This window comes from Gracilinanus agilis, chromosome 6, assembly GCF_016433145.1.
Source record: "Gracilinanus agilis isolate LMUSP501 chromosome 6, AgileGrace, whole genome shotgun sequence".
In the NCBI taxonomy this organism is placed as follows: domain Eukaryota; kingdom Metazoa; phylum Chordata; class Mammalia; order Didelphimorphia; family Didelphidae; genus Gracilinanus; species Gracilinanus agilis.
This window is the reverse complement of record NC_058135.1, coordinates 30,993,048-31,010,343: the sequence shown is the minus strand read 5'-3', so window position 1 is coordinate 31,010,343 and position 17,296 is coordinate 30,993,048. Positions and strand designations below refer to the sequence as shown.

At 36.3% G+C, this 17,296-nt stretch overlaps 1 protein-coding gene across 1 annotated transcript in view; it reads right to left on the bottom strand.

Annotated features, from left to right (window-relative positions):
* Positions 1–223: 223 nt before the first annotated feature.
* Positions 224–17,296, bottom strand: part of ANKRD17 (ankyrin repeat domain 17) — a 159,470-nt gene continuing 142,397 nt past the window's right edge. Inside the window, exons 31-38 of the mRNA XM_044681597.1 lie at positions 16,852–17,007; positions 14,566–14,715; positions 6,843–8,494; positions 4,736–4,933; positions 3,233–3,481; positions 2,305–2,483; positions 1,746–1,910; positions 224–711 (exon numbers count right to left, since the gene is read on the bottom strand). Of these exons, the coding sequence (XP_044537532.1) occupies positions 652–711; positions 1,746–1,910; positions 2,305–2,483; positions 3,233–3,481; positions 4,736–4,933; positions 6,843–8,494; positions 14,566–14,715; positions 16,852–17,007 (2,809 nt within the window). The 3' untranslated portion in view covers positions 224–651. The remainder of the gene's footprint in view (positions 712–1,745; positions 1,911–2,304; positions 2,484–3,232; positions 3,482–4,735; positions 4,934–6,842; positions 8,495–14,565; positions 14,716–16,851; positions 17,008–17,296) is intronic.

Below are 17,296 nucleotides of genomic sequence, written 5' to 3'. Positions count from 1 at the left end.
AAGCTTAAGTGGGGAAACACGAACTGATAATGCCCATTCTCCCATTCTTTATACTGTACTTAAATTACACAAGTAGAAATGTTATGCTTATTAATAGTTTAATGTATGAAGGAAACATCCAGATTTCTGAATATGAAGGTACATATCTCACATTAATTTAAGTCTACATAAAGTAGAGCCTCTATACTGACATATTGAAATTTACTTTCTGCTTAGCCATTTCTGTTATGTAAACAATTGTACATTTATTTGCCATTCTAAAACTTCAGGATCAAGTTTACATAATTTTGCTAAATTTCCGTGTTTGCTCAGAAGCAGTTTACAGTACTAAAACCAACCAGCCAAAGAACAGCTTCAACAGAAAGTTATGTCCAAGGGCAGGGCAGGGTGGGGATAGGACTAGGGTGGAAGGGAGAGAAGGAAAGAAAAAAAGAAAAGAAAGAATGCTAACTAAGGTGAAATGTAGGTTGGAGGAAATGGGAGTCACAAATGTTCACAGAAAAAAGGTCAGTTAGTAAGATCTTCTGCAAAAAGCCTACACACTTCAGTCAAGCACATCAGTAGAATGATTTGGGAACATAAAAATTGTTTCGGCCACTTGTGATTTCCTCTGAATGAAAAGGAATCTGCAGGCTAACAAGTTGATCCCAATCAGCCAAGCTGGTTCATATGTACGCTATTCAGATGAGGTGCCCAAGTTCCAGTCCACACCTGAGGAATTAATGAATGTAGCATTAATTAGATATTTATCACAGGTTTTTGGAAAATGTTAAATATTCTAAATCTTACAAAACAACAAAGGAAACAACAACCCACACTCCCTTCCCTTCACCATACAGTAATTTGGGAGATGAATTTGTGAATGCCACATACTCCACTCTCAAACCTTTCTGTTTTCAAAATTTCCCTATTTCTGCAAAGGCAATGCCATACTGCTAGGTCTCAAAGCTTCATGATCTTGGCATTCTTCTAGCTACTCACTCTCCTTCCACTTAAGTTCAGTCCTTCTTCATATGGCCTAATTGATTTCTTGCCTTAAGACTATACAGTGCAGACTGTCTTCCATTTTACTGTGCAAATACAACTATGTCATTTCTCTACCCTATAATTTCCAGTGGTTCCTTATTGTCCTAAGAAAATAAACTGCTCTCTTTGGCCCTTTACAACCTGGCACTAATCTATTCTTGGGATCCTTCAATATCACTCCCACTATTATACTACATCATCCTGCCAAATTGGTCATCTCATCTGTTCCTTATCCACAATCCTCTAGCTTCTAGACCTGTACACTGGCAATCATTCAGGCCTGGAATTCTCTTCATATCCATGCTGAAAATTTCCTCTTGCTTCAAAAAGAACTTTATGTGCCACCTTCTCCATGAAACCTTTCCAAATTCCTTTCAATTGCTAGAGGCTTCACTCTCATCTCTACCTTTCATAATTATGCTCACTTGAACCCCTTTTACAATGATGATAATGGCAAAAATAAAACTGGGACCTACATATCTGTTTTTTTTAAATTTAAACATTTATTAATATTCATTTTTAACATGGTTACATTCTGTTTTGTTTTTTAACACAAAGAGCATACAATTTCTCTTGTGAATATTATGACCTAACATATATGGTTTTTTTTCAATAGTTTTTAATATACTAACATTTCCCCCTACCCTATCTTCCTGTCAAGTCCTAGTTGCACACATGAAGATGTAGTCAAGAATATTATTTTATCTGATCAGTCATACCGTTTGAGGGCCATTATTTTCTGTAGAGTTTGAAACCATCTTTATCAGTGAGTTCCAAGAGGGGTCAGCAGCATGAGGACCATTAAATATGGGCCCTCCAGCACTATCTGGGATTGGTGCTACTGGAGGGATCATTGCATTCCCATAGACAGAAAAGGGCATACCCTTGGAAGGAAAAAAAAAAAAAAAGAAAGAAAAGAAAAGCACATTTAGACTCATATTCAGTCCATAAACAAATAATCAAGAATCATTTTCAAATTGTAGTATCAATAGGTTCTTGTTCAATTTGGTAAGTAAAATGGGTAATATGAATTTCAAAGTCACATACTTTTATCACCTCAGCAACATATGTGACAGTATGTGATCATCACAAACTTCAAGCTTATATATGACTTCATAATATTAACAATGTCACACTGCTCAAAAAAAGTCAATTTTTTACACAATTGATATGGACAATAAATTACACAATGTCATAGAATCATACTGCTAGAAGTGTTAAAATGTTAAACTTAACATTTACAAATTAAGTGGCTACTCCCTCTTAAATGAAAATTACCCCAACTTTAGGAAAATCCATGTATCCTGCAGGAACATGCTGATGGAATGTACCAGAAGGAGTTACAATTCCTGTACTATCTCGCTCCATTGCTTGATGCTGCGAAAACACTCCTGGATCAGACATTGGCCTATGAATCATATGGTTTCCCATTCCACTATGACACCAGTCTACTTTGTCTGAGGAAAAAAAAAACAAACCAAAGATTTAAAAAGTAAATATACTTATAACAATCTAAAAAGAGTTTCAATGAAAATGTCAGATTAAAACAAACAAAACATATCATGACATTTTGTTATCACTTCCTTGTGGTGATGAACATCTCAATCTGGATAAGCTCCACTGGGAAGCAGACTCAGTCCATAGCCAAGACCACGGCCAAAAGCTTTCCAGTTTTGTAAAATACTTCAGAGATGACGCTCCAGCAAGTATAACTTCAATGTCACCTCCTTAACATCATGACAATTGGGGCTTATTGAAGTAATGAAAAAGTTCTATGCATTTTTTTCTAAATTTTGACCTACTTATAAGAGCAGGACTCAAGGTTTATTATATATGTATGTTCTAGGCAATCATGGACCCAGTAGTTATATATTAAATAAATACAAGATGATGTATAGTAGAGGGAAGAAAAAGAGAAAACTTGTCTAAAAACTAAGAGGCCTCATAGAGTAAGTTAATACATGATGAAACTCTTCATATGCCTTTTAGGATCTGATGAAATTAACACTTCTTTAGACTGGGCTACTTAAAATACATAAAGTATAATGCTTTGAACAATTCTAGTGTCAAATAAGAAAAAAATGTATGTGATTTAAAAAAATATAATAAGACTATGGAAGGTAATTATATAGGTTATATAATTATATAGATATAATCACACAGAGAAATTTCATTTTAAAAAGCTAGGACAGACAAAACACCATACCTTGATTGCCGCCTATCCCTTCAAAGGACCAGATGCCACTATGGCCTACTGGTGTGGCCAAGTTACTCCCAATAACAGATGGAGTGGAAGTTCCAGTCTGTCTAATACGGGCAGAGCGTTCTGTCCCAATTGGAACAGGAACTTTTCTGTCCTGACAGACACTGCTGGCCTTCTCTGTCCCCAAAGATACTGCTGATGGGGCAGGAGATGGTGCTCTTACTCCAGAGGATACAGACTGAGCAGGAGAATCTGCAGAAAAGTTGTTAAAAAAAGATGTGAAAATAGTAATAATCTAAAAGTCACAAATTATAAACAATACAAATAATGTTAAAAGGGAAATCTTCAATTGCTTATATTTATAATTTTCCGATTTTTATTCCTATAGCTGAGTTATCAGGGGCCAAGAGAGGTAAGGAGAGATTTCATAGTTAAAAGAGGCAAAGACAAAATAAGCTAGTCTTTCTTGAGATTACAAAGTGCAATTTTTTTGCATGATTTATTATGTGATACAATTAAATATGTGAACTTTTTATAACTTCATTATCTAAAATAAATTTCCATGTCATTCTACATGTATGAAATAAAGAATGATACACTCAAATATGGTATAGATGGTAATGAAGAACCTCAAAAAATACTTTAGTACTAAGAGGAAACTAAACACCAACCACCTAAGGTTTACTTGCCTACAGGACTTGTCCTTCCTATGATTTCACTGGTACAGGGAATTCTTTCAATCAATGAGGGCAGGGTATCTTCACCAAAAAGCGAATGAAGTGAGCACTCCAGAATTACACAGCCAGTCTATATGTCAGAAGTGTAACTACCTGGGCCCAGGACTTTAAAGTTCTGAGTTCAGCTCTTTTAATACATCCACTATCTCTCATGATTTACTTACTATATGGAAATGTAATGAGCTCAATTTCCTGAACAATTAATTTATGTGTCACAAAATGACTATACATACCACATGAATACCAGAGTATATATCTAAAGGTAGGTTCATTTTTTTAGGATATTTAGATTATAAAAGGAATAATATTAGTTCTTAAATATGAAAAGTCATGACTGCCTAACTAATCAACCAAATATATGTTCATAGAAATGTACCCCAAATTGTAGCTGTAACTAAAATAAATTAAACATACAAACAAAACACCTACATTTAAAAACAGAACAAAAATCTCAACTGAAACTGTGGTATTCTGGGCAATAAATAACTAAAATTGTTTTCAGCATTTTAGTAAATAGGGAACATTTTTGGAATTTTTTCTAATTCCACAGTACTTTTAATAGTTTGTATTATAATTCTGCTGGCATCATGGGGAAATGATATTTTTAAAATCAAGATATCTTCATGTTAATGAAACTATGGAACCATTATAATAAAAAAGTAATGACTTAAGGGACATTCAAAGGAAATATATTCACAATTTCTTATCTTATGAAATTCTATTATTTCCAACTTCTCATCTACCTCATTGTAATGTATAAACAACTCACCATTTGATGCTGATGAACATGGAGTCAACAAACTAAGTGGGGAAAAATGTTGTCTGTTAAAGTTAGCAGCTGTAGGTGGTCCTCCAAGGGGTGCCCCAGGTGCATACATTTGCCCTCCAGAAAGGTTTGAGGCAAAGTTACCCAAATGTGTAGAGGAAGGTGTTACAGACGCATAAGGGGAGTCTATATTGACAATACCTAAAGAAGATAATTACAAAATACCAGATCATTCTTGGAAAAAGTGCAGTTGTGATCAGATAATCTTAAGACTATAAAGACTACAGAACAAGTAGAGGCTCCAGATCATTTAACAATTCCTTAGTTATTTTCTACAACTGTTTTTGTCCCTCTTTCCCTTTAGAGAATAAGAGACAGTTACTTATTTTCAAGGAAAGAATGTATTTCACGGATACAATTTGTAAAGTGTTTTAAAATATTTTTAAGGTCACAATCTCCCCTAATTCCTCCCTATCCCACCAAAAAGGAGTAAGAAAAAAAAATTAACATTAGTTTCCTAAAAATAAATAGCCAAGTTACTTACAGAGAAAAACAGATAAACAACATTGAAGGAGTAAGTTAGATATTTAAGTAAAATAAAGCAAAAGTTTAAGGGGAGGAAAATGAATTGGAAAAAATATTAAAAGGCAAAATGAACATCTTGAAGGTGAAGTCAGTAGAGATGCTTTTAAAGTAATAAAAATTAAAAGACCTGAATTTTTAATTATCTTGAATTTTAACAGGCTTTCCTTAGCTCTTGCCTTACTGTTTGTGCTTTCATTTATGATAAAAATGTAATAACTTACCAGTTACCACAGTCTATCATTAATCCTTTGCATGCACTACTATACGTAGCATTTCTCAACTCTCCCCTACCATAATATAGAAACTAAATTCTCTTTCAAGGCTTGTTCTTCCTCCAAACCACACAACCATCTTGATTGTCACCTTTTATTAAAGCTGAATTGTCTTCAAAGTCCCAGAAAATTAGTTATCATAAAACTGATTTTTTTTTAAAAATGCTGTTGCATTGGCAAAAGGATGACTTTTTAAAAATCTAATTAACAATGTCACACAACTGACTAATAACATAATATTAGAAATTAAGATTTACCTGCTACATTGTTTCACATTTAAAAGAGGGACAGCTAGGTGAAGAATGGAATATGGTCCTAGTGTTTAAATCTGGCCTCAGATACTTCCTAGCTATGTGACACTGGGCAAGTCACTTAACCCCTATTGTCTAGCCCTTACTACTCTTTTGCTTTGGAACCAATACACAGTACTGAGTTCTAAGTTGGTAAATCTGAAGATTTAAAAAAAAGGTATTTTTTTATTTCATTTCATTCTTAAGTAAAAACCTAATTCAATGCATTTTTGCTCAAATTTTTAAGAAAAATACTCCCCCCCAGCAAAAAAATCCTACCATTGTGCTTAAAGGAAGATTAAAAAAAAAGAGTAAATAAAATTTTAGTCCAAAATGCATGCATGTATTGGGGCTGAAAATAATTTAAGTAATGGTATAGATCAGCTTTTGTTGCTTGAAACATACATGCTAAAGAGCAACATCTAAAACTAAACAGGTCCTCCACATTACCAAATATTGTAACACAATTTTTAAAAACAAAAATCTATCAATTAAGAGTAAATTACGTTTTGTGAGGAGCAAACTATAATGGGAAGATCTTTGTTAATTCTTTTGAACAAAAATAAATGCAGAATCATTATAATATATAATCATAATAAATGCAGGCCATTCTTTTATTAAACATCTCTAATAATTTCCTCTTTTATTTTGAGAAAGGGTGGGTAAAAGCCTGGCAAAGAAAATGGATGCATATTAGGTGAAAATGTGACTGGAGCATTTAGAAATACAAAAGCATTCTAAACCACAACCACAAAATATACGAACCACAAAGACACTTAAAGGGATTAAAAATTCAGCAATATATAACTCACTAAAATTCCAATGACCTGAATACAAAATCTCAATCCATAAAATTATAAGCAACTATGAAATAAAAGCTTTCTTAAGCGATAAAAGAGTATTACCTTACCACAAGGCAATGGAAGCTACTACTATGTCAGAGGAATGCCATGACCAACTCACCTGAGGGACTTGGAGCAGGCCTTTGCAATGGTGGTCGGAAGCCTGGTGCTTTGGAAGTGTCAGACTGATGTAAGGGATCTGAATTTGGCAAATAGGAAGATTTTCCTGATAGCATGGATTCTGGTGTTGATTGAGATGAAACCACAGAGCCTCCCCAGAAGGCATGGGCAGAAGTGGGACTGTTTTCAAACAATGTGCTAAAGGGCCCAAATGGTAAGGTTGCACTAAAATTGGGGGCCATGGATTTATTTGCTGGATGTGTTGAATTCTGAGAAGCACTTTGTGTACTTAAGGTCGAAGGTAGCTGGACAGAAGAGGGGACACTGTGAGGTCTCTTAATATGATTGACACTGAGGACTGCAACAGATGAATTCTGCAATGGTACTGGATTTTTATGAGTCGCAGCTGTGGCATGAGGTGGAGGCCTGATAGCAGGCAGTTCCATCTTAGGAGCAGGCTGTGAAGACCCCATCTGTGCCTGAGGAATGGGGTAGGTGCCTGGGGCAGTAGGTGGCAGTACCACTGGGGCAGAACTTGTCGTTACTAATGGGGGTGCAGTCATTCTCACTTCGGGTGGAGGAACCTGAGACGGTGGTGGTGGTGGTGGCAGAGGTGGTCGTGGTTCTGGAGCAGCAGCCCCAGGAGGTGGCTGTGCAGCAGAATGCCCTGCAGAACCAACCACAGAACTGGTGCCATTTGGTTGTCGACTGCTCGTCGCTTCTACTACTGGTGGACTGGCGGCTTCCTGGTCACAGGAAGGCATCCCTTTGTTTGGAGAGGATGCTACACAATCGGAAGGGCTACTTCTAGAAACTCCTCCCGGCTGGGCCGGGGGTGATGGGGAGGACGGGGATGACAAGGGGTAGTGTTCTTTGGCAGTAGGTAGAGGATAGGTGGCATTGGTGGGTGCGGTGCTGCTGTTGCTGGCTGTGGTTGTGACTGTGGTCGTGGTGGCATTGGAGGTCTTCACAACAGTGACAAAGAGCTGCCTTCTGACTGAAGGTGAGCTCGGGCTGCCATTTGTGGACGTGCCGGGCCCTGTCGAAGTAGATGCACTGGTGGTCACTGCAGCGGCAGACGTGAAAGAACCCGTGGGGTTCACCTGAGAACCGCTGCTGTGTTGCTGACTGCTGTGGCGAGGCACCGCGTGAGGCTTGGGTGAGTTAGGAGCACGGGCTGGGCTCAGAGGCCTGACGGGAAAGGGACCCCAAGTGGACTGCGCTGGCGGGAAAGTCCCTCCAAAGTGGGTCATGGGCAGCCTGGGTGGGCGGATTTGCTGGAAAGTCTGAGCTGCAAGCAGGGCGTGTGCAAACTGGGGTGGGGGGTAGGCGATGGGCAGCGAGACGGGGAAGCCCGGCCTCACATTGCTGACAGGGTTTTTAATGGTTTTGTGAGTGGAGGCAGAGGAGAGTGCGGGCACGGCCAGGGCAGGTGTGGTCTGTGAGGCAGAGGACAGGGCCACTGTGGTCATTTTAATCCCCATCAAGGAGCTATTAGCAGCAGTTGTGGCAGGGGCCGAAGACCCAGTTTTGGAATTCACGGAGGAGCTTTTCAAACGATTCTTTGGAATAAGCTCATCAATTTCTTTGTCTGGATCCTTGATTAGAGCATTGATCAACTGTGTTGCTTGCCTTGTGGATTCTGTGCCACCCCTAATAAGAGGAAGGTGACAGAAAAAATTAGGTCCCATGTTTCTGATTCCCTTCATCTCTACAGACAGAAAGCAAGTGGTCTAACATTGTTTTTTATCCATCTATCCAAAAGTAACCAGACCAAAAAGACAATTCTGTTATTGAAATGTTCTACAAAAAAAGAAATGAAATTGTAGTGGGTGTAGTGTCTGGAATTACTACAGTACAGAATTATCAATTATCAATAAAATATAATGCAAAAGTTCATTTTTAAGACTGGCGTGGTCATGGAATGCATATTCCCACAGAAAGAATTTTACAAGTACTGGATAGGTTCCCAAAGAGGATTACAAAGCCTACAAAGAGGACTACAGGACTACAGAGGACAAAGGACCACAAAGACTATTAATGCTGCTGGAATAGGAGGAAAGGAAAAAAAATAATTTAAAACAAGCAGGTAACAAGATTTCATTAACAACAATAAAAACCACAATGAAATTGAATGCAAATTTTCCCCCTTGAAAAAAATTAAAAATAGATGATAGGGTAAGGAAAAGTTCCATCAAGATTTTGCAGGAACCTTCTGGGCACCCTGTAGGTTAGCAGTAGGATCTTCGTTCATTACATCTAATTTCAGTCCAAAACATTTTCTACACTCTAATCCATACACTACTCATAACATGGGTAAATGGACAGAAGTTCTTTAAAAAGAGAATGGGGAAGATTTGTGTCCATCTAAGAAGAATTGGTTGAAGTAGTAGTATATTAACTGCGAGCACTATTATCTTTAAGAAGGGGAAAGAAAACGAATAGGAAACAGAAAAAGGCTCAGATGACACTGTTGGTCAAATCTGGTTAAGTTCACAGTGAGGCAGGAAAATAAATCCATGAGAGGGGCAATGTGTCCCTACACAAAAGACTTTACCAACTTGAGTTTTTCTGTAACTCAGCCAATCACTGTGCTCAAACATAAGTTCAATCCTTTGGTTGAAAGAAATAGCTCTTGTATTGCATTAAAAAAATAAATCAATTCTTCCTTAACCTTGGTAATATATGCCTAGTTTCGAATTTGAAAAGTTTCCATTTACTACGTACATTTATAGCCGCTACAAGGTAGCTTGGAAGAAATTCTTCAGTTTTACCTCTCTATAAAGGATAAGGAAGAATGGCAAGAAGGAACAATGGTAACACTTCTGAAGGTATCTAGTAAAGAAAATGTTCTTCTTATCTACCCCTCAAGGACTTTCCATGAGCTCTTCCTTCATGCCTATTTCACATGAAAAACCAGATGTTCTACAGCAAACCCCTGTTCACACACCCTGGATTCTAACCCTTCCACTCTTGTCAGCAGACTTATCTCTGTTGTTACCTCGATTTTCTCTAATCTTCAAAATTCTCTTTCCCTGCTGTCAAACTCTTCCTATTCTTCAAGAAACCCCTCTGTGACCCTACCATTCTGCTCACTTCTATCCTCTCTCTCCTCCCTTCTATTCCTCAGTCTATTTTCAATCTATTCTAAGGTGTCTACAATCTAAACAGAAACTTCTCTCTCTAAAGCCACCAATGATGGCCAAATCTAGTGGTCCTTTCTTCCCTAAATCCTAATTTCAAAACAACAACAACAACAACAACAACAACAACAACAACAACAACAACAACAACAACAACAACAACAACAACAACACCTTTGCCTTCAATCTTAGGATCAGTATTTTTTATTGGTTCCAAGGCAGAATAACAGTAAGAGTTAGGCAATGGGGGTTAAGGAACTTGCCCAGAGTTACCCAGCTAGAAACTTCTGAGGCCACATTTGAACCAGAACCTCCAGGGTCTCTCTGGGCCTCTCTCTCTAACCACTGGGGCCACCTATCTACTCCCCAATTCTAGTAATTCTTGCCCAATTTGCAGCGAGTAACACTGCTGAGCAACTTCTTGATTTGGAAACCATCTTCTAGGTTTTCCCAACATGGCTCTGTCTTTATCTAAAGGCTCATTCTTATGCTCCTTTACTGATCCATTAGTCTTGTTCTCTTTTTGCTCCCTAACATCTTTCCCCATGGGTTGAATTATCTTCACCCAGATGATCTGGAAAATATTTGGATATATGCACACATGCATATACATACACACACATTTCCCTTGTTTTCCCCCTCATTACCAACTATCTCTAGGAAATTTCAAAATAGATATTCTGCAGGCGTTTCAGCTTCAACCTTGTCAAAACAGAATGAATTATTGAGCTCCCCAAATCCATCTTTTTTTCTCAAATTCTCTTATTACTATTGTGAAAACTATCATCCTTGCAATTACTTATTTTGCCAACTCAATGATATCCTTGATACTTCATACTCACTGTCCCCATGTATCTAACCAGTTGCTAAACTCTCTCCTTTTCACTTTAATAGGATCTCTGATGTATCCCTTCTTTCTACTCACTACTACATTCCAAGCTCTTACCATCTCTTGCTTGGACTAGTAAAATTGCATTCTATTTCAACTATCTGCCTCAAATCCCTTCCCTCACAAATCCACCCTTCCTACAGATTACAAAGTGGTCTTCTGCCTCTTGGAAATCTCTGGTGTCCTTCAAGACTGCACAAAATGCAATTTTTCTGCCCTAAATGGTAGACAGTAAAAGACTATATATATATATATGGTAACCTTCCAATTATTCTGCATGTGGCACATGTTCTCTCTCCCATGAAAATGCAATTTCCATGCGGGCAGTAATCATGATTTTGCCTCATTATGCATTCTCAAATAGTGGGAATAGTGTCTGATACAAAATAGTTATTTTATATTGACAAATGTATCAAATTCAGAAGTTTTGTGGTATTACAGTAAAAATTCTCAAATCAAGAGGATAAAATGAATGATGACTCTTCCTAGTGAGATAAAGGAGCTGGCCAAGGAGTCTGCTCTAAACTGCATGACTGAGAATAACTCCATAAAAACATTAAGTACCAATGAAAGCAGGTGATAGGAACACAAGGGTCCTTAATGACAATCACTGTCAATAAGTGAAATTCAAATTAAAACAACTCTGAGGTTATGACTTTATACTTGCCAAAATGGTAAAAGATATGCTCATAATCTTTAAAATAGCAGGAAGATTAATTTACACAAAAACATTCAGAGCAACACAATTTCAAGAGTAAAAATCTATAAACAAACTGGGTGTGTAATGGCTGAGTAGCTTAAATTTTAAGCATATGAATATTATGAAATATTACTGCTCCTTAAAGGATCAAAAAATGTTAAGAAAAAAATGAGAAGACTTATATTAGGTAATGCAAAGTGAAGAAAGCAGATCCAGAAAATAAGTATTCATACTGACTGTAATTATATAAAGCAAAGTAAAATTAAAGAGACAAAATTCAGGGTAAATACAATAGGTAATGTAACCTTGTTAAAGTTAAAGCCTGTTGTCTTCCCTTCTTTTTTATAATAAATTAGAAAGAATGTAGATAAAGAGTATTTTTTTTTAAACCCTTGTACTTCGGTGTATTGTCTCATAGGTGGAAGATTGGTAAGGGTGGGCAATGGGGGTCAAGTGACTTGCCGAGGGTCACACAGCTGGGAAGTGGCTGAGGCCGGGTTTGAACCTAGGACCTCCTGTCTCTAGGCCTGACTCTAACTCCACTGAGCTACTCAGCTGCCCCACAAGAGTATTTCTGTATGAACTTAGTTTCAGATACTTCCGTGTTGTTTTCAGAGAGTATCTTTAAGTTTGGGGGAGTTCATCTTTTTCTGTTTTACCAAATATGAAAAACTTGGACAATCCTCAACATTTTATATACATAAAGCACAATAATTTTAATAACACAACAATCATCAATTTTACTGACACTGATGTTTATGTTTCCAGGAGACCGGCCTAGTAAAAATTCTTAATTTTTAGTCATGGACTCTTTTAGCAGTTTATTGGAGTTGAATCTCTTCTCATAATAATATTTTAAATAACTGAAGGAAATCTTCAATAGAGGTTAGTGAAAATAAAGGTGTCTTTTTCTCTGCATCCAAGTTATGAACTCTACCATTTTTTCAAAGAAAAAATTTATAGAAATGGAGAAAGGTAATAATGCCCAGCTATTAAGACCACATATCTCCTTCCTGTGAGGCAGGTGGTCAAATGAGTAATTTGGTATATAGAGCTATCTAAATTTAGAAGAGATCACTGAGGACTAGTAAATACAAACAAAAGTAACTTGGAAGAGGTATGGTTCCTTTTATGTTTTGAAGGATGTATAAGATTTGGATAAGTGAAGAAGAAAGAAAATTATACTGTAAGATAGTTTTTGTCGTTACTTTGATGGGAATGGGAGGGGAGAAATGGACATAGGTACAGAGTACAAAGGGAAGACAGTGAGTATACAGACTATCCACATTCAAAGCAAAATAGAATAGTAGAGCTAAAGGACTTTCCTAATTTTACAGATAAGGAAGAGAGACTGTGACTTTTCAAAGGTTCCACACATCTCTGGCAATTTCTTCATTAAATCATGTAGCCCTATTTGACACATGTGGTGTTGGAGAAGTCACAGATCCCCTGAGACTCAGTGTCCTCATCTTAGAAATTAAGCACTGGGCAGAAAGAGACTTTATGATCCCTTTCCAGCCATGCAATTTCATTATTTTACTTCAGAGATATTAAGGTTCTCCTAAAACCTCTTAAGAATTGTTCTTTCCTGCCTCTACTGATTTGATTACTGCCCCCTGCCCCCATTTAATTGATTCTCCCCAGGCAGCTACATGTAAAGCCTTATTTATTCTTTGTACAAATCTATCTTTTCCGACTAGATGAAATTCCACTAAAATCATTCTAAAGTTAACAGTGATTTCCTCTGAACACCACCTTTCTTCTCTATATCACTCAGTAGATATAACAATGCTGATCCTCTACGCTTACCTGCCTTATTTCCCTATGAGGACTCAAAGCCCTCTGTATTCTCTATATTACCTGAACACAATGCTACTACATGGCAATGGTTGGTGCTCAGTAAATGTCTAAGTGAATGGGAATGAATTTAAAACATTAAGAGTTATCTCAGAGTAAGCATTTTCTTTCAAAAGGAAACATGATTTCTCAAAAGAATGTGGAAACATCTAAAAGTTTTAGTAATGCTTTCCTGTCATTCAGTCATTTCCTGGAATAATTTCCATTTGCTAAAGGACACTCAGGCAGGGTTAATTATTTTTTTTCACATTAAACAAATTACCTGCAAATGATAAAGCTCAGAACACTCTATACCAGTGATGGGTAAACTATGGCCAGCAGGCCAGATGCCACCCCCTGAAATGTTCTATCCCTCTGCGCAACATTATTGCTAATCTGATGAATACAATGAGTAGGATACAATAAAATGAAACTTCAAAAGAGTTGCTTTAGAAACAAACTCACAGATGAGCATTTCCTTTCCTTTGGCCCCCTCTTTAAAAAGTTTGCCCATAACTGTTCTATACCTTGAGTTCTAAACTATTTTGTGTCATAGACCCTCTTGCAACTATCTGGTGAAGCCCATGAACCCCTTTCTCGGAATCATATTATTAAACATATAAGATAAAATAAACAGAATCCTATTTTAAAAGGAAGCCAATTATATTAAAGAAGTTAGTAAAATAAAATTAGCAATTTATGTTCTCTAGATTAAGAATACCCTTTCTATACGATACTCTCATTACAAAAATTGGGGAAGTAAAAATTAACATAATACAATACTCTCTAATTTTGAAGGAATGTGTGAGTGACACCTTCTATAGTTTTCTGAAATACTTTTTGATCTGGCAATCTGGAATTTAATTAAATATGATCATTTTCTTCTATAATTTTCATTTCAATGATATACTTTCAAAAGTTTACATGAAGCATTTCTTAAGCCTTTATCAGAAAAATAAAATGATAAAATACTTTCTTAAAAAAACTTGTCTTAAAAATAATTTTTCCAAATGTTGAGAGAAAATGAATCAGAAAAGAAATAAGAAATATTTGCTAATAAATTTCAAGTTCAACTAGAAATGCAAACAATCCTGACATCATATTATAGTATCACAAAAGAGGAAAGGTAAAAGCACAAAAGAAGAGTTTATTTTGCCTTATCGTTATTATCCGGTCCCCTGTCTTGTCTTTTTGCTTATCGATATCTATATGTGCTCCAGTGAACTCCCGAATAGCATTGATATTACAGCCGCCCCTTCCAATTACTCTGGAAATAACTGTTGATGGAACAGAAACTTTCTTTGATCTATTTTCAAAAAAAGGGGAAAAAGTAAATTATGTTAATAGTTGTTTATGAATAGTAAAATGAAAAAAAACATAACTAAACATTTCTATGCTACAGCTAAATAAAACAATGTTATTCCTTTCATGGCTAACTTTACACCATTTCACCTTTAATCTCATCCTCCAACACATGAATGGAGAAAAGGTAACCTGAGGTGGGAGAAGAAGGGAGATGGCCAGATTTAGAAGAATAAATATTTCTATTCCCTGAACATCTTTTTTTATTGCCACATTTACTTCCCCTTCCTGTAACAATTATTTTGGGTTAAAATTCATCTCCCTTTGTCCTCTAACCTATAAAGTGTAACAGTATGCACCATAACCTCACATAACCTAAAGACATAAGAAATTGTCTTAAACCTAGAAATTCAAAGAGTTTTAGTATTAAAGTTGGTACTAAGAGTAGACTCCCTAGAGTACAGTAGAACTTCGTTTGTTTCCATTAGGTGGGGGCTAGAGAGAAATATGAGTTAACGAAAACCTTGAATTAAGTGGTAAGAAACAGATTCATCAAGTTAAAGGATAGTATGTGGAGGGCAGGGGTCTGTTCTAATATACAATTATTAATTTGAAATATTTACATAAACCTAATAATAACAAAGTCTTGAACATTTTTATGTTTTCTCAGAGATTCAATGTGGTTACTGTAATTTTAATTAAACTACTAATTGCTTAGTAAACAATTCTTAATAAAGGCTGAATGATCTCTAAGTGCCTAACTAAGGAACTCTTCTTCTATTCTATTGTTCTATTATTATTTCCAGACACAGGTCTTGTTTTCTTTTCAGGGATTATTCCTCAACACAAGGCACATAATTACAGTAAAAAGGACTCGAGTGAAAAATTTGCTTTAGTTTTAATCACATTTAGTAAATCCTTTGATATTCCATATTGATGGCATCAGAAAGTAGAATTTAAATTATGGACTTAACCATTACTAATTAGTTAAAAAGAAAACCAAGTTTTAGGATCTTAGTCCTCCAAAAAAAATCTGGGGTGTGGATGAGTATAGGTTTTTTTTGAGTTGTTGATAATGATAAATTATGTTAATAGTTGTTTATGAATAGTAAAATGAAAAAAACATAACTAAACATTTCTATGCTACAGCTAAATAAAACAATGTTATTCCTTTCATGGCTAACTTTACACCATTTCACCTTTAATCTCATCCTCCAACACATGAATGGAGAAAAGGTAACGTTTTGGAAATGTGATGAGATCTCATTGATAAAGTTATACAGAAGCAAAAGCAAATGGGAATATACAAAGAGGTATTATGAAATCAAAGGGTTAAAAACAATCATCCCAACTCTTTTTGGATCACTAACATTTTATGTTCTCTATCCCACTCTGGCATATACTTAATTTATGTTTTTTAATTTTCAAAAAAAAAATTTTGAAACCCTTACCTTCCATCTTGGAGTCAATACTGTGTATTGGCTCCAAGGCAGAAGAGTGATAAGGATAGGCAATGGGGGTCAAGTGACTTGCCCAGGGTCACACAGCTGGGAAGTGTCTGAGGTCAGATTTGCACCTAGGACCTCCCGTCTCTAGGCCTGACTCTCAATCCACTGAGCTACCCAGCTGCCCCTTCATATACTTAATTTAAAAACTGAAATGATTTCAAATTTGGAGAGAGAAAAATTATTCCTAAAAGTTCTTGAGAAAAATGGAGGTTGTGGATGGCACCAAAACCTGCATACTCTAAAATATACAAAATAAAAACGGTATATCAAGAAAGAAAATTTTACCGAGACTTTATAAAAAGATGCAGAGGAGAGAAGACTCAAGAGAACAACTTCTAGGATAACAATATTGGAAAGTCAAATTCTAAGAAAAATTTCAAATCTCTGGACAATGCAATGACCAATTTCAGAGGGCTTGTGATGAAACATGCTATCTAGTCCTCCTCATAGAAAAAAGGGACAGGCTGAAGCATAGAAGAATTTTCTAGATTTGGGTAACATGGGAATTTGTTTTGTTTGACTATACATGTTTGTAATGGGTCCCCCCCACCCCCACCTCCCGAGGAAGGGAAGAGAATTCAGAGCCAAAAATTAAATTAAAAAGAATTTGAACAGAAGAACATTTTACTGACCTTCTTACGACTTCCTTCCATCCTTCTTCCCTCTTTTGACCACGTTTCGGACTAGCTACTGTCAACTTTCCATTTGGTGAAGAAAGTGGAGAGGGAGCAGATTTTGTGCAGGTAGACAATGAATTTCCAGATACCTCACTGACAGTTTCAGATAATCTTGAGGAGGGGGAAGGGAAAAACCTATTAAACATATATTAAACATAGCTGAAAAAGCTAAACAAAACATTAAGCAAATAATGGTGAAGTTGGTGAAGTAATTTTGTCTGCCACCCTGCATGTTTTATCAATGAGGTTTTATTTAAGCGGTGAAAAAATAATCAAGTATACAACACAAATGAAGGGGGAAAGGGGACTTAGAAGTCAAGTTTTTGCTCTGTTAGGTACTTTGCAGTTTCTTTTGTGACCAAATTTTTGTATATTGTAAACTGAAATACTATAAATTGTA